At 42.5% G+C, this 23,445-nt stretch overlaps 1 protein-coding gene across 2 annotated transcripts in view; it reads right to left on the minus strand.

Annotated features, from left to right (window-relative positions):
- The window catches only part of LOC125459043 (sodium/hydrogen exchanger 2-like), a 140,953-nt gene that overhangs the window by 73,792 nt on the left and 43,716 nt on the right, over positions 1-23,445 (minus strand). For both annotated transcript variants that reach the window (XM_048544959.2, XM_048544960.2), the window contains exons 3-5: positions 16,947-17,197; positions 5,728-5,945; positions 4,067-4,263 (exon numbers count right to left, since the gene is read on the minus strand). In XM_048544959.2, coding sequence (XP_048400916.1) covers positions 4,067-4,263; positions 5,728-5,945; positions 16,947-17,197 — 666 coding nt within the window. The remainder of the gene's footprint in view (positions 1-4,066; positions 4,264-5,727; positions 5,946-16,946; positions 17,198-23,445) is intronic.

Here is a 23,445-nt window from a genome sequence, read left to right on the forward strand (position 1 = left end):
GTCTCCAGGAGAGCTGACAATCTCTCAGTGCCTCCTCCACTTTTATTATGGGGTGTGGTGGGTGAATACCTTCTGAAATGTCGGCCTGGTCTCATGCATCCTCCTCAAGTATCCAACATTTACCGTCTCATAGAGAGCTCCAGACGCTCCTGTCTAGTGCTCAGCATCTTCCTGTTCTGCTCCTAGAGGTCAGAGGACTGAATGGCAGTGATCTGCCAGATCAAACCAGTAGCTACAATTGCTTTGACTAGTGAATGCAAATCCAACGTGGTGACAGGATTTGGGCTGGTGCCGGGTGGAGTAGAATAAGGATGGAAAGAAGCATCTTCTAAATTTTCTTCCTCAGAGGTTAACGCTGGACCCTCGGCATGGTGTCTGCATGAGATGTCAAGTACCTCTGAAGGAACAAGATAAGTGAGTGAATGTGAACAGCGAGGAGGGACAAAGAGGAAAAGTAACTTTATCTTGCTCACAGGCATGTCACACAACTTGGATGTGGTGAACTCCACACATGTTGACACACATACACACACCAATACACAACCCATTCCTCCATCCCAGCCTCAGTCCTGGCCCCATTCATGGCAGAAACTCACGATCAGGCACCATCAGTCCTCTCCTCTGGGACTCAGCTGCCCGGTCAGACACAGGAGGTCTTCCTCCATCTTCACCCATGCTGCCAGGTTCAGTGTTCCATCACGTACCATAGACCTTGCACAGGCATTGCATTTGGCCTTGTCTCCTGAGAAGACAATGGGATTTAATGAGTCCCATATCGGGATGAAGCAGCTTTTCAGAGAGGTGCCCATTATTTCTGTTCCTGCCTTCTGCACACCACAGGCGTATGCTCTTGTAGGTGGCCTTCTTGGCATCACACTTCAGCCGTCCAGAGATCTTTAGAACGTCAAGACTCCTTCACTTAGCATTCTGGACATTTAAGGACTACACATCCACATCACTGAGCTTCATCATCTTCAGACTCTCTGTGTACTGCAAGTAACCTTCTTTGTTTATTCCTGCGGAGAACTGAAGGCTATTGATTGCTGGCATTGTCAGCTTGCCTTATGCATGCCCCCTTAGGAAGTGACCATTACTTGCACCTCCCTCCAGGATTTCTTCATCAGGGGGAGAGATCTTCTCTTGCTATCATGTGGAAGAAAAACCTCTTTCTCTCTGCTGACACCCTGGACGATATGCAGATTAACCATGGGAATGTTCTTGCGTGCTCCTGTGTTACTGGTGATGAATGAAAATTGAGGTAGTGTCTCTTTAACTGCTGTGGTTTCTGATCTGCTGCCATCAGCCTGTAGTGTTGCACAGTCAAACAGGAGAAATGGTGCTAACAGGATCCTGGAAGCCACTATGCCGACAGTCGCCTTTCACTGGAATTACTATTCACTGCCGACTTGTTCTTCTTCTCCAGACACCCCTTTTAATCAAACTAGCACTGCCTCCAACTATTCAAACCTCCCAATGTATTCTGCGCCTTGAATCTGCCCCATCAATACACACTGGTCAATGCTGGATTGAAGTGGGACATTAGAGGATTGCATGTGAGCAGAATAGATACATGATTCTACTCCTATCCAGTGGCACCTACTCAGTCCTCATTGTATTTGACCATAAACAGAAATCAGTAAGAAAAGGACTATGAAAGAATGGATACAGCAGGTACTCGCAAGAAAAGTGATGCTGAGGTAGTAGGAAAGAATGAGTGCAGTATCCCACGATTTTGTTCGATTTTAGTCAGTAAATTAGAAATTTACCTAATCCAAAGCGTCACCAAACTAGACAGTTGAAGTCAAGTCAATTGAAGCAGTTAGAACCCAAAGAAGAAGACTGAATCTCAATAGGCTGAATCTCAGTAGTATGAAAATGAGTTACTGTTATCCTGTAAGGGAAAACCAGACCAGCATGCAAACTCTAAATAAAAGCCACAAGAACTGTGATGCTGTAAGCCAGAAACAGAAATGGACGTTGCTGAGCTTTTTCAGCGAGTTCTGTTTTTGTTGCTAACTCTAAATATTGGAAGAGCACAAGGTGATGTTATAAAGCCCACCTTATCTGCCCACATTCTCTACAGTCTCATTCCCTGGCCTTTTCTAATTCCTGTTCTAATTCTGAGACAGTATCTCAAAGGCAATCCACTTGTGCTGCAGCAACAATTTTGACAGCTCATCCAGGGAACTTGATAAGGTGCACTCAAAGTATAAATTATTTTGTTCCTTCGACAGTGACCTAGATCTGTCTTAGCTCTCCAACTAAGAGGCAACTGCGGGAGAAACAGTATATAAAAAAAATGAAAGAACATAGAAAAGAGATATATGAATTATTCAAAGAAAACACAGCCACTGAATGTTCAATTCAATGATAAATAAGTTAGGGGCAATCATAGAATCCCTACAGTGTGGAAGTAGGCCATTCAGCCCCATCAAGTCCACACCAATGCGCTGAACAGCTGCCCAACCAGATCTGCTCCCCCACCTTATCCCTGTATTTCCCATGGCTAACCCAGATAGCCTGCATATTATGGGTGATTTAGAATGACCCAACCAGCTAACCTGCACATCTTTGGACTGTGGGAGGAAACTGGAGCAGGCACAGGGAGAATTTGCAAACTTCACACAGACAGTTGCTAAAGGGTGGAATTGAGCCTGGGGGCCTGGTGTGTGAGCCAGTAGTACTAACCACTGAGCCACTGTGCTGCCCCAACAGCCCCTACATTGTGGAAGCAGGCCGTTCAGCCCATTAAATCCACACCAACCCTCTTCCAACCAGACCCAGACCCCAACTCTAATCTCATAACCCTGCATAAAACATGGCTAACCCAGCTATCCTGCACATCTCTGGACACTATGGGCAATTTATCATGGCCAATTCACCTATCCTGCACATCTTCAGATGGTAAGGGGAACCTGGAGCACCTGGAGGAAACCTATGCAGACAAGGAGAGAACATGCAAACCGATGTCAAGAAGGGAATGCAAAGAATATACAATACTTTCAATAGACTTCCAGGGAGAACACTGAAGTGGAAATTTTAACCACAAAGATCTAAGTGCATGCTATAGTGCTGGCATTTTACATTTCTCTTCCTAAACATAGAAATACTGTAATTGTACAACATTCTTTACCTTTTTTTATTTCCTTTGCTCTCATAGGATGTGGATCTGGCTGCCAAGGCCAGCATTTTTACACAGTAAAACACATGACAAGTTATGAAGCAGACACTATGGCAAGCCAACAATTTTGTATGATGCGAGCACCTTGTAACCCCATATCAGATTCACTGCCAGGCAGAAACACAATATTGTATACTAGCAATACATGGCATCCATAAAGACAAACTCACTTTGAGGAAAAACACACATATAAGAAAAAATCAAACCAGTCCAACCTGTCTCTGCCTCCCTAACCGGTTCTTCCTCTCACCCATCCCTTCCTCCCACCCCAAGCCGCACCCCCAGCTACCTACTAACCTCATCTCACCTCCTTGACCTGTCCGTCTTCCCTGGACTGACCTATCCCCTCCCTACCTCCCCACCTACACTCTCTCCACCTATCTTCTTTACTCTCCATCTTCGGTCCGCCTCCCCCTCTCTCCCTATTTATTCCAGTTCCCTCCCCCCATCCCCCTCTCTGATGAAGGGTCTAGGCCCGAAACGTCAGCTTTTGTGCTCCTGAGATGCTGCTTGGCCTGCTGTGTTCATCCAGCCTCACATTTTATTATCTTGGAATCTCCAGCATCTGCAGTTCCCATTATCTCTGCCAGCAGCAACGATGGGATTTGAATCCATATTCCCAGAGCACTGGGCAGTGCATGAACTGATGGGCTTGTGCACATGGATTAGAGGACCGAACTGGTTGAATGGGCAATGAAAGTGAGATATCTTTTTGCAGACGATACGCAGCATCAGTCATCAGTAATAACATCCATGTTTCCACGGTGCTTTGGCTGTTATCTATGTGGCATTGCAACGGAAGGGATCAGAAATATTTCTAAAGTCAAGACAGCAAGTAAAACATATAATTAATAGCACGCCATAAGTAAATAAATCCCTGCTTACCTGAACAAAGACTGTAAAAAAGATGACCACAATAGTAGCTGTGGTAAACAGTTTCTTCTGAGGGAAATCTGGAAGTAAGAAAACAAGGGAGAAACAGATTGCCCCTCGCAATCCACCATAAGCTATGATGAACTGATCCTTTCTCGTCACAACATTCACGCGGAACTTATTCACAATAAACGTCAGACAAATGACACCTGAAAACAAAAAAGAGAAAATTTGTTACAAGATACTTGTTGCAGTCCTTGCAACTCGGAAATCCAAGGTTAATAAAATTGAGAAAATGAAATTCGGTTGACTTTATTAGTCACTGAAATAGTGAATTCGCTTGAACACACTCATTATCTGTTTCTTAGCAATTTCTTAATGTGCTTTTTCAATTAAATTTGACATTTGGAAAAGAATTACAACTGACAGGAAGCTATATCTAACAAACAAGACATTCTAAACTCTGCCTGAATGTCATGCTACAATAATTATAATTGTATGCACAATAGGAGACCAGGTTTGCTTCAGACATTTCCCTTCACGACTCAAATTATGGTATTAACACTTTGTGAGACTCTACACTCTTTGCAAACTGCTGCTTGTCATTGGAGATAGAGTCCCTTTGATCCGCCAGAAAACCATTACAATTTCCCAAGAATTCTTCACAAGTTTATCTTGTGACGTAGACTGTACTTTCTTCAGCAGAGATTGATTTTCTCGAATGCTATACCTTCTAGCTTTTTTCACAAAGTGTGGCTAAAATATATAAATATATTTTATGTGCTGAAAAAGACAAAGGTTAGATGATTCCAGATAATTTAGAATCACAATATCTAGACTATAAACTCATGCAATATACTGGCTTGATTCAGCTCTCAGTGAGGTAGTATATTATCGGAACCTTAGATGCTACAAACCAGTGGGTTGGGTCCAGTCCCAGGATTACTGTATGGTAAACTTCCAATCTGGGCAATGCCACAAGAGGTGAGGCACCAGGCGTAGGAATTACAGGCATTCCACTGTACACGCAGGGGTTCTATACCACAGAATCTCTGCGAATGATGAATTCGCAAGTGCTCAGTGCATTTAATAATAGGTTCAAAAAATCACAGTTATGCCATTTTTGCCCATGCATGTTGATTTTTTTCTTAGTATCTTTTGGTGTGGACAAAGGCAAGTTTGTGATTTGTGATCTTGTGGGTACATAGGATTTACTGTAATTGTTGCACATACAGACGGCAGTAAAATTAATGGCTTTCTTCTCTCCAATACTACTCAGAGATAAATCTCTTAGACACTTGTTCGTGAAGTAACACTGAGACATTAGGATATATATACTTGTTCAATTTCATCTTGAATGACCACTGTCACAATCACTATAAAACTCTTGGACGTAGGAAAGGAAAAAACTCTTTAAGTATTTGGATAGCTGTGATTGTAAGTCATGTGATGCGAACTTCTGGGAAGATGCCCAATTAAAATTGGCTACTTAATCTCTCATACCTCTTAAAGGTACCATTGCTGAGTCTTAGATTCATTGCCAAGCCACCTGTGCACCATTCTTTGTTGGGGAATATTATTGGATGTGTGTGGGTGTGAAAATTGCGGGCGGGGTGTGTGTTGGCAGGGAATGGTAAGCAAGAGAAGAGAGAGAGAAAATAAATTCTAATTACCAACTGCTCTCCAGACAAGGCAAAATATCATTGTGAAACATACATAGGGCCAACTCCATTCGTGATTGTCCCCAATAGTGGAAACACCGAGGAAAATAAAGATGAGGGTCTCACTCACACTGCTCCACATCTTCATGAAGTATTTGATTGTAGTGTGAGACTTCTGAGAGATATTAGCCTCCACATAACGTTTCATACTCATGGAGCAGGCAATAATTCTGCAAGAGACATTAGTTGAAACAAGTAAGGAATAGCTATGACTTTCCATTACCAGCACAATTGACACAAATGAATGCTTGGGTTGTAATGAGTTTCAAATAGCTATCCCACAAAACCTTTTTTAGTATCTGCATAATACTTATCAAACAGAACTTCTTGCAAAAGTAGGTGCATAACAATGGAAATAGCATACTCAGCTTTTACTGCCATTTAACAAGACCATGGCTCATCTGAAATCTGACTCCACATACCCATTTTGTTTATTCATATGTTCTCAGGGTCACCAAACTTGAAACGTTAACTCTAACTTCTCTCTACACCTGCTGAGCTTTTCCAGCAATTTCTGTTTTTGTTTCTGATTTACAGCATCCGCAGATCTTTCAGTTTTTCATTTGCTCCTTAATATGTTTGGTAGTGCGAACTGCCTTTTTAAACTGCTGCAATCCATTTGGTGTAAATACACGCACAATGTTGTCACATAGGGAATCCATAATCTTGACTTAGCATCATGGCAGGTGCAGTGATATATTTCAAAGTCAGGGCAGTGAGGGGCTTGAGGGCTTCTTGCTCCCATGCATCTAAGGAAGTCTTTCAGTATATATTGCCATCAGTTGGCCATCAGTACAAAGTTATTTCAACTCTTTTCAATCACCATTTTTCATTAAAAAGTGCAACTTGTTCTTAGTGGAATGGGAAGCAAAGTGATCTATTTCAGGCAGCCATTAGTCTCCCCAGTCTGGTGCCATGTTGTGATCTGACTCTAAAATCGAGCCATGCTCAAAACACTCAAGCAATTTTCTTCACAAAATGAAACTGCTTGAATTTGGGTGGCATAAGAATACCAGTTCTTCAGCAAATTTGGGACTACCTGATGCCAAAATTTATTGGAAACCTGTAACAACTTGAGGGTACACATTCATTTTAGAAAGATAAGACTGATTCGACAGTTGGCGATGCAATTTTTGTCTGAAATTCCTCTCCAAGTTTAGTAGTTAAGGCATTAGCCTTTTGAATGTTAATGTTGCTGTTACTCGGAAAATGTTGAAAGGAGATAAATTAAAGACGTGTTAAGATTGTTCCATTAGTTTTAATGATGTCAAATTATCGCACTGCCAATGTTGTCGCAGTGTTGGTATTGGTACAGTGTTGATGATATTGCAGTTCCAGTGAGCATACTGTCAGCTATTTTGCAGGTTGTGCATTGTTGAATTCCACCATTACGACAGTGTTGATCCTCCTATAGTGTTGACATCCTTATAGTGTTAGTTTTATTGAAGTGTTGGTTCTTTCACAATGGCACTGTTATGACTGTTATTCCAATGTCAGTCTTGTTCCTATGCCACTGTTATGACAATGTCAGTATTTTCACAGCATTGTTGTTATCACAGTGAGGTGTATCCACAGTATTAGTGTTTTCACCAACGGCTTTATTGCAAATTATGTATTGTTGAAATCCCAACATTACCACAAAGTCAGTGTTCACATAGTGTTGATATTATTGTAATGGCAGTTGGATCGCAGTGTCAGTGTTCTCACAGCATCTGTGTTATTCCAGTTTTGGTGTTAACCTCACGTCAGTGTTAGCCCAGTGTCAGTGCCATTTCAGTGTTTGTGACAATCCAGTGTTGCTATTATCCTAATGTTTATGTTATTCCCATATTAGTATTATCCCAACATTAGTATCAATCCAATGTCAGTCTCAATCCAGTGTCAGTGCTGATTCAATGTCAATGTTAACGCAGCGTTGATATTATTCCAGTATCAGTGATAATCCAGGGTCAGCGTTTCCACTGTTGGTTGAACTAAAATGATGGGAATGTTTTCTCTCTCAGTGGTATTGCAGTTTTGATGCTATTCCAGACAAAAAACTTACGGAACTGAAGGCATGGTTGTAACATCCATTGTGAGATCCTAGACACCTAACTCCTCGATCCATTTCAAATAAAGCTGGCCATTTATTCATCTGAAAGGAATGACACTAGCTATGATTTTTTTGGTACACCACAGTGTCGGTTGGAAAAAAAGAGATTTATTGCATGAGGACTTGAAAGAGTTAATTTCTGGAACAATGCAAGCAATGCCTTCCACTGTCATTTTGTGAGAGAACACATGAGAGAAGGAGGGAAGGTGAAGCATTATAGCTTGAACAGAATTAGCCATGTTAAAGAACTGTATGAAGTTTTAAAACATGTAGGAAACCAACTACTGATCAAGCCAATTGAAGACTCATTAATCTTTCCTGGCTAGACTACCCAAACGAGACAACAAAATTATGATGGCTCCCAAAACTCTGGAACAATGCCTGTCATAGACTTAATTCTGGAGACATGGGAAGCTGGTACCTGATGCTAAGATGTAGAACCAGAGTCATGTCTGGGCCTATTCAACTGCTCCATTCACAGGTGAGGACACCTGCTCCTCCAGACCCACAGAGACTACACAGGAGAGTAACATTTCTAAACCAGCCCCTGCTGGTCATTCCTGAATTCATGCTGCGGATTGACTGTCAACGTAAGCCCCATACAGGGCCCTTGAATCTAGGTTTTCCAATGCCATTACGGTGGTGATCATGTTATCTGGTTGAAACCTTGGGATGTAAAGTAGACCCCCTGGGCGACAAGGTAAGGTGATGATCCCCTATACGCTCTCAGTTAAAATGATGACACTTGTGTGGGATCATCTGGAATGCTGCATAGGCTTCCCTTGTCATCTTAAAAATACACCCTCCCCATCCCCACGTATGAACCATTTACACTGAGTTGGGGTGGGACTGGGATGAATCTACCTCGAAAATACTACCATACGAATTCAATATCATTTAGTTCAGACTAACCCAGGATGAATGCATCTAGATTCTAGAACCTTGGTCAATATTTCATATTTATATTAGATTCCCTACAGTGTGGAAACAGGCCTTTTGGCCCAACAAGTCCACACCGCCCTTGGAGCATCCCACCCAGACCCAGCCCCCTATAGCCCTCACACCCCAGGCAATTCCGCATGGCCGATCCACCTAGCCTGCACATCTTTGGACTGTGGGAGGAAGCGAGAGCACCCAGAGAAAACCCACGCAGGGAGAATGTGCAAACTCCACAGAGACAGTTACCTGAGGCTGGAATTGAGCCCGGGTCCCGGCGCTGTGAGACTGCAGTGCTAACCACTGAGCCACCGTGCTGCCCAGCTCTGAGGGTTTTGTGTTATGCACTGCATTGAATTGTTCATGTAACACAGTTGTCTTTATGATATCCAGTGCACTGCCTGTCCAACAATTTTGTATTACTACTTCCAATATTCATGTCCAATCAAAGCAATATTTTGAACCAAAAGTAGTTTGTGGCACCTCTAACTGTGAAATGTCGGCTTTAATTCAAATTCGTAATGGTTTGACAGCCAGAAACATTGAAGACAAAGTAAGAATGCAAACTAATAATTTATTTAAATCTGAAGGCAGTGTCAATGGAATTGTTTTTTCTCCAAGCTAATGTTGAAACAGAGCCCATAAAACACTTTCATTGAGGGAATTAGATTGATAGGCAAGCAGCAGTTCAAAATATTTTTGTCAGATCCAGAACAGCATTATTTATTCCAAAATCAGTTTTTTTAATTCCCTTAGTGGGCTCCCACTTCTTGTCTGACACTTCACTCAATGAAACAGAGAAAGAGTTGCAGGGCGCAATCTAAGTTACAGGAGTTCGAACAGTACAGGCAGCCCCCTTCTAAAATGTACTCTACTAAATGCGTTTTATTTCAGTGCAATTTATAAGTTAGGGAATGAATTGCACTGTCTCCATTTTTGTTTAGTTCAGTTTTGTCAAAATAAACTGTCATTCTGCCATTTCCCCCAGTCTCCCCCTCACCACCCATCTCCTGACTCTCTCACTCACTCTCCCTCCTCCCTGCTCACGGTTTCCTTCCTTGACTGTCGTTCTCCCACTCCTTTTCCAATTTTCCTGTTCCCTTTTCCTTTCTTCATCCTTCCACTTCCTCTCATTTGCTCCTTGCAGCTCTCTGCCTTGCTTGGTGTCCCTCTCAGTCCTTACTCACTGAAAGGCCTGGGGGGGGCTGATAGGGAAGAACACAACCAACCCTTAATACAACATTTTCATAACAAGAACTGATTTTAATTCCAAGATAATAAAATGTGAGGCTGGATGAGCACAGCAGGCCAAGCAGCATCTCAGGAGCACAATTCAGTATGTTGTTTTTAAGGAATACCTGAGGTGTCCTAAACAGAGGTTAGCTGCATAAGTTTAAATCAAAAGTAGCAAAGTAAATTGTGAAGAGAACATGTAAGGTCACAAAAAGAGATTGATAGATTAAGTAAGTGAGCAAACATCTGACAAATGGAGTAATAATTTGGGAGATAGTAAAATTGTTCATTTTGGCAGACAGAATAAAAAAAGAGCATATTATCTACATTGTGAGAGATTGCAGTGTTCTGAGATGCAGAGGGATCTGGATGTCTTGGTGCATGAATCACAGAAGATTTGTATGGAGATACAACAGGTAATTAGGAAAGCTGGTAGAATATTATCATTTATATGAAGGGGAACTGAATACAAAAGTAGGGAGGTTATCCTTCAGTTATATATAGTACCATCGTAACTGCATTTGGAGTGCTGTGTACAATACTGGTCACCTTATGTCAGGAAGATGTGTGTGTTGGCAGAAGTTCAGAAAAGGTATCCTGGACTACGACGTGGAATTAGTGGGTTTTCTTTTCAGGAAGGGTTTGATTGGTCGGCTTGTATCTGCTCCAGAATAAAAGAGGAAGAGGGTATTTAATTGAAACATATAATACCCTAAAGGGTCTAGACATGGTAAATGTGGAAAGGAAGTTTCATATTATGCAAAAATCTAGATCTAAGGGTGGCTGTTTAAAAGTCAGGTGTCATCAATTTAAGACAGCAATTAGACAAATATCTCTTTACCAGAGGATTGTGCGTTTTGGGACCCTGCCTTCCTGACAAGATGGTGGAAGTCAAGTCCTTGAATATTGTTAAGGGAGAGATAGATAGATTCTTGTTAAGTAAAGGAGTGGAAGACAATTAGCAGTAGGCAGATATGAGATTGCAGTCAGATCATCCATGATCTTACTAAGTGACAGAGCAGACTCGAGAAGCTGATTGGCCTACTCCTGCTCCTAATTTGTATGTTTTTGAGGCTCCTGTCCAATCAAAATAGTCTACTTAGCAATCCAGATTTAAGACAGGAAAAGACATGAGCAATAAGTTAATGTTTATAATTGCATTGTGATTTTGTTACTAGTCTGATAACCCTGGTCTAATAATCTGAAGAATGTGAATTGCATCAGCTTGAGAAGTTTATTTCCAGTTGAAACAATAAATCACCAGGCTATCCTAAAGATCTAACTGGTTTATCAATATTCTTCGCAGAATGAAACTTGTGATGTGTACCCAGTCCCAGCCTGGCTTGCTTGAGACGCCAGTGCCACAACTAATGTGTTCGAAACATACCTATCCATGAAGTAGCCAAGCGAGCTACAAATTTTATCTACTAAGAAAAGGATCCGTGACCGCCTTCTCAAGTACCAATGATGAACAAAAAAGTGATGACCTTGCTCACGATACCCACAACCTTAGAATGAATAGAAAGTTAGCATGTTTTCATTTCAAATGTCTTTAGCCAGACTTCCTTGTGGTATCTGTTACCTCTCCAAGGGTGTGGCATTGGCTTAGGGTTGCTTGATAAAGCTCCCTGCTACCATTCCTTCTTTGTCTTTGCTTTTCCTTGGGTCTATTGGAGATTAATTCAAGAGGATTCATCGCAGTAGGGTGTATATCATAAAGGTCTATTACATGATAGCAATGAGTAAAGTTACATTTGGTCAGGGATAAATCTGGAGGCTATGGAGCTGGTACAGATGCATCTGCTCCCTCCAAAAGTCACAGTAGAATTCCTCGTCTCCACGCACTATGGGTCACATAAGTAGAATGGGGAGAGAGCACAGGTAACAAACATATTACCCTCTTCTGAGCCACTACTTTATATAATAGTGTGAGGACAGTATGAGGTTAAGCTATTTCCAAAAACAATTCTAATGTATGGTCAACAAATCAATACTTTTGTCAATAGACAGGGAATGTAAAGTGAGCGAAGGACAAAATTGCATCCGTCAGTGTCTCAGCAGGCCGTTTAACCATGAAACAAATTAAGCCTGGAAGCTAATTTAGGAAAGATGAATCAGTAAATCTGGTATTACTATCTCTTCTATTTAGGATGTAATACATTGAAATAAATCAGATGCTACTAATGCTTCAAACCATTGCTAACTGAAACTTTACATTTGTATACTTATGTTGTTCTTGCAAAATGCTGATTACTATTTTCCAAGTGACAAGCCATGAAATATGGTTCAGAATTCTAATTATAACTCTTAAGGCTATGCTTTGCTGAAATTTATTCAAAGCAACGAGATTAAATTGTTTTTATTCCCTGTCAGGGCCCCTGTTGCGATTTGAACCTGAACTTCATCACATTCTGCACCATTTCCACAGCTATGACTATCAGCGTGATTTGAAGTCATGATAATCTCCTGTTATTAATGTGGAAGACATTCAAGCTCAAATTGTTGTTCCTAATCTCTATGTTTATAATGTGCTCCAGGCTCAGGATTGTGAGCAGATTGTACTGTGTTTGCAGTCCAACAATTAAAGATCACAAATCTTTTCTATCTCTGAATATTCAGTCACTTTCTAAATTAGTACTGTTGAATATTAGACAGAATAAGATGAATGTATAAATGTGGCAGAACCACAACAGCTTCTGTATATCAAATATATGGAGGGTTAGTGCAGATTTGATGGGCAAAAATGGCCTCTTCTGCACCGCAGGGATTCCATGATTCTACGTATTCTCCAAAGTTATAGAGGTCTGCTAAGAGACGAATTGCTGAGCTGGTTGTCTTTCATCCCCAGTAGGAACAACTATGTGAGATATTGTGAAATGGACTCAAACCAACAGGTAGTCCATTATCTGTCACTCTCCATTTTCATTTTCATTGAAGTCAAAAGTGGCTGATTTTACACTGTCTTCCTATGTCAAAACTACCTCTAATATCCTCTTGAACATTCCTGATTTTGCAAGTTCAATATAAAAGTGGATTGCTCATCCTCCCAACATACTTACTAACAGGTCAGCTTGAAACTAATAACTCCTGACTGGCAAAACAAAGAGTTATTAAATCTGGTTTTGACCTTACATGATGCAGGTAGACAGGGGTTTAGCAAAGTCAATGAGAAAAGACAAACTAACCTAAACAAAATATGGGTAAATGTGGAATATTCAGAAGGAAAATGCACTTAAAAATAAGAGAGGAGAAAGAGAGATGAGGGAAGAAGGGAGATCAAGCAGAATTTACGTTAAAATATGCAGTTACATTTCAAACCTTTTTTCGTATTGTGGGCTTTTCTATTGCAACAACTTCAAATATTTCCCCAGCACAATGACAATATTCAGTGTCATTCTATGTTCAGTGAAATCAATTGACAGGGCATTGAACTCCACAGAGTTCGCACTACTGGAAGTTAAAATGTCATTTTATTACTTTCATGTAAAGTCAGGGATGTCTGTCAGGAAACAGATCAGTTGTCTAAACTCCATTCTCAGTGTCATCTTGAGTCAGATCTAGGTCATTTAAACACACAAAAAGTTTTCAAGGGTTCCAAATTATTTGCCTTCATAGTCAGGGGATTTTGTACATAATAGTACCATGAACATCAGGAAGAAAATAGATTCTAAAACAGTACACCCATAAAAAATTCTGCGGTGTTGCGTTGGCCAAAGAGAGAAAACAGACTCTTATTAGTCATACTAATGAGGTGTGTCTGTTCTGAAATGTGATTTAATATACTCTTTCCAATCAAGTTAATGATGATTATAACCCAAAAATGTCTGCAAATGTTGATATCAACAGGATGGTACAGCTTCAGATCTCAGCAGTGATTAGACACCACCTTCCTGTAGTCCACCATACCCATTTCCACCGAAGGTGTAGCTTGGAGTAACGCCAATATAGAAGGATGGCCATGGGCTGTGCTAAAAGGTTTCCCAAAGTGGCACTAAAGGTGTTGGTGGAGGTAATACAGAGAAATAATGTCCTCTATCCTTGGGAAGTGGGGCACCGTGAAGTGGCTAAGGAAGCCACAGAACCAGCTGATATGGCATTTGTGGCAAGAGGTCACCTGGGTAGCAATGACAGGGAGCCATGGCACCAGACCATGGCTCCTGTTCCCAAAGAGATTGAGGGTCAGTGTCAAGAGGTCTCCTCACAAACGGGATGCACTGGACAGTCATGGGAAAAAGCCATACCAGTTGCAAGGAACATAGGCGGCAACAGTTTTCTGGGGGGGATTGCTTCTATGCTGGTGCAGCTGTAGGCTCATGAGGGCATTGCAGATGAAACATCACAAGGTGGCTTATGGGTACAACATACTTGGTACAACACTATGCCTGGCTCAGCTCAGAACCTGAACTGGATTCTCTCCAGCCTGGCTTGACTGGTCATTTCTAGCAGTGGTTTATAGAACCCAGCATCAAAGAAGACTTAATGACCCAGGTCAATGCAGTCAAGGCAGCTTGCATGGGATGAGTGCAATGTAAGCTTCAGCACCTACTATGGGAACTTCTTGCTCAGAAGGGAGTCACAGAGCATCTCAGAGGTTGAGAGGCTGCCCTCCACCAGGCTAGTGGGTGGATTGAACAGAGTCACTGAGTTGGCATTGGAAGCACAATGGAGCAGGAACATAATATCCTTCCTTTGGATACCAACTTTCCTGCTCCATTTCCCAAACCACCATTACCTTCACACCCTTGATGCTCGTAGCCTAGACTGTTCATGTCTATGTGAGATGGCCCTTTCCAAATTCACCACAGTCAATCAGTCATAGTCAACAGTTAATAAGAGCCTTAAGGTGCATGCAAAATCCTCACAGGAATGTTTTTTAGTTCCATTCAGAGACATTGTTAGGAGACATTGTTATTTGAAATTGACTGAGCAAGTAATTTAGTTATTAATCAGCCACTTAATGATTTTCTGGGTGACTGTTGCCAATGCACATCACTCCTTTACCAATATAGTACTTGCATTCATTGTGCACTAATCAACATTTCAGCATAAGAGCACACCCTGGGCACCACCAGTTTCTTTTATTATCGACCAGTCCAGAACCCCTCAAAATGATTTAAGAAGGTAGCTTAGGCCCTAACTTTTTCTTATTTTAAAGTTAGATGTGGAGTACACATTCCAGATGTGATTTGACAGGTCAGGCTACTCGACTTTAAGCAGGACATAATTTATTTAAACTCTATAGTTGAAATACAGACAAAAGAAAGAGGAATTTGGAATAACTTAACTATTAGAAAACTTAACTGATTAGATACGCATTGTAGATGCTAATTAAATGTTCCAAATGTAGTAACATCCCATAAACCCACCCCTTGGCAAAAAGGTAAATTCACACACAGATTCTTACATGCAGTTCTCCAATCCAGGGGGAAGAAAAAATATCAAGGGAAATTTCTGAAAAAGTGGCAGCTGGGAATCATTTACTGAAGCTTCCAAACCTTTGGAGCCCAAACGGCTTCTGACTGCTACAGCTAAAAAAAAACAAGAAAGCCCAGTCTGTAAGAGCTGGCCAATCCCTTTCCATTGTTCCAACTGTTTTAAAAGAACCTAAAGGCCTCCTAAATTATTTACTGAAGCCATTTTCAGTAGATAGTTCTCCCCACTGCCTTTACAACCTCTCTTTAAAAAGATCCAGGACAAAACCTTTTTAAAATACAAGCATCATTACATACTTTTCACAAGCAGTTTGGCTAAAATCATATAACCTTCCATAAACTTATTAATCATAAGCAGGCTGTGAATAATACAAGCCCATAAAAGCAAAGGTAAAGGTTGCATTATTTATTAATCGACATGGATATATTACATTGCGTTAACCTACAGATGAGCATATTTTTCTGCTGCAACGTGTAGGCCAGCAAAATATTGAAAGATATGTGGCTCAGACATTCTGTTCAGCACCAGTGCTGGGTACATTTCACGAACTTTATTTGAACTCTTCCCACTGGGACTTTGGATGCTAGCTGAAGCAGCAATGAATCTGTGCAGTCTTTGAAGAGGAAGATCAGTGAGCACAGGAGGAATGGATGAAGACAAACCTGTTTTTTTTACAACATGCATTCAAGAAAGCTTTTAAAGGTCTCAAGATGAATGAGTGGCTGAGTGAGTGAGACAGTGGTGGGGTGAGTAAGTAAGTGAGAGGTGGGTGAATGACTGAGTAAGCGAGTGAGTGAGTAGCAGGTGATTCAGTATGAGACTGAGTGAGAGAGTGTGAGAAAGGCCAACAGCAAGACAGAGAGAGATTGTAGGATTGTGGCAAGTTGAGAGTATTCAGGTTGGTGGAGTCCAGTTTCTAACAGTCAGTTTACCCTGGATGGACCTGCACTCACTGAGAGAATTAATATCAATCTTATATGTATAAAGCAACTTCATCAGATTAACATTGATTATTTGTACTGTGACAATGAAGAATAATGCTAAATGCCATTAACTACATTTGGATTTCAGGTAGAGTTAAGCTTCATTTCAATTGTTCGAGATCACACAACTGGGCTATTTTCCAATTGCGTCCACATATATGTGTCTGACTGTCTAAAGTTTGTCAATTTCCCCAACATCCCCCTGCCTCGACCACATTCTCGTCCTTTAAAACCCTTCAAGCAAACTACCTGTTGGGCCAAGAAGTTTTCGTCACATATTGTCATGGCTCTTCCTTTGGTTCTGTATCTGCTTCCCTCACAACTATCATTCAGAAAGCCAGCAGCACATTACTATTCTGTTTCAGAAATCCAGCAGTGAAGTGAAATTTACAGCATGCCAATGTCGCTGCCAGGAAATTACACGTTCTGCTGAAGATTTTGAAATTACCTTGTTAACCCCTGAGATTAAAGCATTGAAGATGTACAGTACTTACGCCACAATGCCAGAGAACTGGAACATTTCGGCCGTCAGATATGACAAATAGCTGTACAGGAATACGAAGAGAGGTTCGATCACCCGGATATTCTCCGTGAAGCGAGTAGTGAGAGCTGCAATGATTCCATAAGTAACGCCCACCAGCAAACCTCCAAATCCAACCAGAAAGAACTTAAAAATTCCCACTAAAATATCTGACACTCCAACAGAGGACATGGTACAAAAAGTCTTAAACAGTTTGTATAAAACCTGCAAACAGAAAAACACAAAGGAATATCATGAAAGGTTAGTATTTTTTCCTGACAATCCAAGGTCTAACATTATACCATTTCAGTGTTTTTAAGAAGGAATTAACTATTCAACCTTTGATAGAAGATTACCATTTCAAAGCATTTACTTAACTTAGTGGAAGCTGTGAATTTCTGTTGACAATATTGACTAATTAACACTCAATGGTAAAATTCACCAACATATTCCCATCAGGGAGCTCCTATCATAGGGAGCACTTGTTGAATAGAGGCAAGCTTCCAGATCTCTAGTGCTGAATTTGTGATGTATGGTCCCAACCATGGAACTCCTGGAATAATGAATAGCCCCCTTCAATCAAAAAGAATTGAATTCAGATCACACAAAACTTCACTTTGTAACCTTATGGGCTCAATGCTGAGTTCAACACCTTCAGATTCTAAACCCATTCCTTCCTTTTTTTTAGCTTGTTTTGTTACTCTCTGTTGCCCTTCTCCCTCCACCCCTCCCCTAACCCCCTCCTCCCAGTTGAACTTTCTGTTCTTTCCAGTCTGGCAGTTAGATACACCATTGTGCTGCCATTCTCACATTCTGATAACTTAATCTGAACTATCAACATCCTTTCTCCCCCAGCAGTCCAACAGCATCCCACCGCCCCTCCCCCCCCCACCAACAATGGCATAAATGCTGCCCCCTCCACATTTCACTTCAGCTCTGACGAGCAGTCATCCAGACTCAAAACATTAGCTTGCCTTTTCTCCATGAATGCTGCCTGATCTGCAGCATTTTGTTGTTGTTTTCAACACAAAATTCCAACTGTGATAATGCTGTAAGCCTTTCCTGCTGGCTGAATATGAAATCCAATTGAAAGATGCCTGTGATAAAACTGAAGTGCCTGAATGTTAAGAGGAGCTCGAACAGTTCATCCACTTCACCAACACCTTCCACCCCAACCTTCAGTTCACCTGGGCCATCTCCAGCACATCCCTCACCTTCCTGGACCTCTCAGTCTCCATCTCAGGCAACCAGCTTGTAACTGATGTCCATTTCAAGCCCACCGACTCCCACAGCTACCTAGAATACACCTCCTCCCACCCACCCTCCTGCAAAAACTCCATCCCCTATTCCCAATTCCTCCGCCTCCGCCGCATCTGCTCCCACGATAAGACATTCCACTCCCGCACATCCCAGATGTCCAAGTTCTTTAAGGACCGCAACTTCCCCCCCACGGTGATTGAGAACGCCCTTGACCGCGTCTCCCGCATTTCCCGCGACACATTCCTCACACCCCGCCCCCGCCACAACCGCCCCAAGAGGATCCCCCTCGTTCTCACACACCACCCTACCAACCTCCGGATACAACGCATTATCCTCCGACACTTCCGCCATTTACAATCCGACCCCACCACCCAAGACATTTTTCCATCCCCACCCCTGTCTGCTTTCCGGAGAGACCACTCTCTCCGTGACTCCCTTGTTCGCTCCACACTGCCCTCCAACCCCACCACACCCGGCACCTTCCCCTGCAACCGCAGGAAATGCTACACTTGTCCCCACACCTCCTCCCTCACCCCCATCCCAGGCCCCAAGATGACATTCCACATTAAGCAGAGGTTCACCTGCACATCTGCCAATGTGGTATACTGCATCCACTGTACCCGGTGCGGCTTTCTCTACATTGGGGAAACCAAGCGGAGGCTTGGGGACCGCTTTGCAGAACACCTCCGCTCAGTTCGCAACAAACAACTGCACCTCCCAGTCGCAAACCATTTCCACTCCCCCTCCCATTCTCTTGATGACATGTCCATCATGGGCCTCCTGCACTGCCACAATGATGCCACCCGAAGGTTGCAGGAACAGCAACTCATATTCCGCCTGGGAACCCTGCAGCCATATGGTATCAATGTGGACTTCACCAGTTTCAAAATCTCCCCTTCCCCCACTGCATCCCTAAACCAGCCCAGTTCATCCCCTCCCCCCACTGCACCACACAACCAGCCCAGCTCTTCCCCCCCACCCACTGCATCCCAAAACCAGTCCAACCTGTCTCTGCCTCCCTAACCGGTTCTTCCTCTCACCCATCCCTTCCTCCCACCCCCAGCCGCACCCCCAGCTACCTACTAACCTCATCCCACCTCCTTGACCTGTCCGTCTTCCCTGGACTGACCTATCCCCTCCCTACCTCCCCACCTACACCCTCTCCACCTATCTTCTTTGCTCTCCATCTTCGGTCCGCCTCCCCCTCTCTCCCTATTTATTCCAGTTCCCTCCCCCCATCCCCCTCTCTGATGAAGGGTCTAGGCCCGAAACGTCAGCTTTTGTGCTCCTGAGATGCTGCTTGGCCTGCTGTGTTCATCCAGCCTCACATTTTATTGCCTGAATGTTAAATCTGGATTGGCCAAACTGTTATATGACCACACAAGCCAATGGGACTGGAATTAAGCCAACCCAGATCACAACAAAATACCATTCGCCATCGAGCTCTCTGTGATAGGATCTCCCAAATATAGTTAAACCTGTGCAAGCAAGTTAAAAGTGCTGATGATTGGAGCTGAGCTGAAGTTCATATAGCAAGTGGAAAATATTGGTGGGAAGCAAGACATGGACATTGCTGAAGAATGTGAAGATACACCATGGAGTTTAGTCATCCATTCTGAAGCACAAGATGATCATCTCGGAACAGTTCAACAACTTTCATCCCAGTAACAAAAAAAATTGGGCCATACACCCTGAGATCGCTGATCTGAAGGGCATCACACTGATAAAGGGTCCCGACCCGAAACAGCAACTTTCCTGCTTCTCTGATGCTGCCTGGCCTGCTGTGCTGCTCCGGCTCCACACTGTGTTACCTCTGACTCTGGCATCGGCAATTCTTACAATCTCTTGTACTGACTTTCTTGCCTGTCAAGCTTGAGCCAATGGATGAGGGGGTTGATTAGGAGCCTATAAACAACTACCTGCAACAATCAATCTCTTCCGTCATCGATGACTTTGATAAGAAGCAGGAGTACAAATCAACTGCTTTGAAGGTCATCTTCATGATGAAGAGGGCCTGTAAGATGGTGATAGTAATCACAAGCACCAACTGCTTCTGCCACGCTGGATTCAAACAGATTACAACTGTGTAAGTCGCTGAGAACAAGGAGAAACAGTATGATGCAAATCAGCCTAAATGGGCTCTTTTGTTCACCTGTGGGAGGACGGCATGGAAATTCCAGCAGGGGCAACCATTGACACAATGCTGGGACTGACACAGCAGGCAACCGGTGGGTCAGTACATTCTTCACTTGAAGAGACCGAAACCTCTGACGTGTTCATCATATAGCCGCCTGTTTCCTGACTTGAAGGCACAAAGGCCTTAAAGTTTGCTCTTGGTTTGTGGACAGCAGCACAAAAACAGAGAAAAACTGTTTAACTGCATTGACATCATAGCGAACTGTCTCACACTCACCCAAAGACAGCACACTAAGCAGAAAGAGATTGCTGAGATTTTCCAGAACCAACCTCCAATATTTTTCGATGCCTTTTGCAGTACAAGGTCAGGCTACTGTAAAGTCTGAATAATTATTTTTAAATTCACAGATATAATGTGTCTGTGATTTTACTTGTTTTTTTTAATTGACATAGAGTGTTTTTGTAGTAAAACTGATTTACCTAGGTGCCACCTCCTTGGACATCTCAGGTTTCCATGTAGCATTAAATTCTGGGTATCTTACTATCGATCTGTTCATTTCGTATTTCATATAAACAGGCTAATGGCTAATGAAATAACAATCAGAAAGGGGTCAAGCATATGTCAATGCCAGTCAATACTGGCAAATCATTTCCAACCTGACAACGCTTTAAACATCGTGACTTGTTAAAATTTGTTAAAACGATCAAATTTAACCTCTGCTGTTTTCATTTTGTTTTATTGCATGCACCCAATACTTTAGATCTGTTTCGCACAAATTGAAATTAGGTCATTGATATGATTAATCAAGATCTCTTGTCATTATTGTATGAACAGATCATCATGAAGCTATCAGGTGACATCAACGGATCTTACACTGAGGTTCATGAGTAGATTTGTAGCTGAGGTTGTGGATGCTGTGGTTGGTTCGCTCGGTGGTTTGTTAGTTCACAGACGTTTCAATACACTGCTGGGTAACATCATCAGTGCAGCCTCCAATGAAGCACTGTTGTGTTTTACTAACTGGCATTTAAATTCTGGGGTGTGTTGGAATTGATTACCTCATTTCGGTATGTCTTCGGACTGGTGTATATATATGGCATAATTCTACGTGTTTATTGATGGCCTTCTCAGTGGAGAACCAGGCCTCTAGAAATTCCCGTGCTTGTCTCTATTTGGCTTGTCCTAGGATCTTGATATTGTCCCAATCAAGCTGGCGTTTCTCCTTATCCATGTGAATGGAGACGAGTGAGTACTGGTGGTATTTTTTTTAGCTAGTTGGTGTTCATGTGTTCTTGTGGCCAGTTTCCTTCCTGTCTGTCCAATGTAATGTTTGTCGCAGTGCTTGCATGGAATGTTGTATACCACTTTTGTTCTAACCATAGTGGGTATGGGGTCTTTGGTTTGTGATCGCAGGTAGTGTAGGGTTGAAGTAGGTTTGTGTACCACTCTGATGCCCAATGGTCATAAGAGTCTTGTTGTCAGTTCAGATATGTTCTTGATGTATCGTAACATGACGGGTGTGTCAGGGTGTACTGTATCTTCCTGTTGTTGTTTGTGCAATAGGCATTGTCAGACCCAGCTGTTCGGGTATCTGTTGTCCTTAAATACTTGGTAGAGTATTCTTCTTCAGTTTGGCACAGTTCTGGGTTGCTGTAATGTGTTGTCACTTGTTCAAATAGTGTTTTCACGCAACTTCTTTTGTAGGTGTTGGGGTGGTTGCCGTTGAAATCCAGGACTTGATCTGTGTGTGTGGCCTTTCTACATACCTTCCTCAGAAATTCCCCATTGGCTCTGTATTCTCCCAGGAGGTCCAGGAATGGCAGCTGTTTGTTCTTTTTTTCTTCCCTGGTGAATTTGATGCCAGTGAGATTGTTGTTCATTAATTGGCATGTCTGCTCTATTTTAGTCCATTTGATGATGGAGCAAGTGTTGCCCAAATATTGGATCCATAGTTTAGGGTGAGTCTGCAGAAGGGCAATGCTTTCCAGTCTCTGCATCACTGCTGCTGCCTCTCAAAGATACGCAAACCGGAAGTACCCCTCAGACCCACAGTATCCCTCCCAGGCACACCAACACACAAGTTAGCCAGGGAATTACAATGAAGACTAAAGCACATCATCAGCAAGATACCCCACTCAATCCATTCAACCCAGGAATTCCTCAAATCCCTCAAAGACATGGCGTAGACGAGGACAAGACCATGGTGTCCTTTGACATTATTGCCCTATTCACATCAATTGACATACCACTTGCAAGAGAAACATTAGCAACGCTACTAAAAGAACAAGACCCAAGTGACAACATCTCCACAGATAACATGCTGAAATTACTGGACCTATGCATCATGGCCCATTTTACATTTCACAGCCAAATCTATGAAGAAAACGACAGGCCACTCAGGGGTCACTTACCTCTGGACTCCTCCAAAACAAAGATGAATACCTCTACCAAGTATTTAAGGACAACGGATGCCCAAACCGCTGGGTCTGAAGATGCCTGTTGCACAAACAACAACAGGAAGATACAGTACACCTTGACACATTTGTCACGTTACCATACATCAAGGACATATCTGAAGTGGGCACAAGACTCCAACGGCCATTGGACATCAGAGCAGCACACAAACCTATATCAACCCTACACCAACTGCTAACTTACCCACTATGGACAGAACTAGCATGGTACACACAATTCCACGCAAGCACTACGAAAAACATTACATTGGACAGACAGGAAGGAAACTGGCCACAAGAATACATTAACACCAACTCACAACAAACAGGTACGACCAATACTCCCTCGTCTCCATTCACACAGATAAGGAGAACCACCAGTTTGATTGAGACAGTAACGGGATCCTAGGACTGGCCCAGCAGAGACAAGCAAGGGAATTCTGAGAAGCCTCGTTCTCCACCAAGAAGACCATCAACAAACACATAGAACTAGACCCAAAATATACATCAGTAGGAAGGAAAACCGGAAATCAGATAATCAACTCCAACAGATCCCAGAGTTTAAATACCAGGTGAGAAGACATAACAGAGCTTCATCGGAGGCTGCACTAATGATGTTACCC

The sequence above is a fragment of the Stegostoma tigrinum genome, chromosome 15, assembly GCF_030684315.1.
Source record: "Stegostoma tigrinum isolate sSteTig4 chromosome 15, sSteTig4.hap1, whole genome shotgun sequence".
Taxonomy (NCBI): domain Eukaryota; kingdom Metazoa; phylum Chordata; class Chondrichthyes; order Orectolobiformes; family Stegostomatidae; genus Stegostoma; species Stegostoma tigrinum.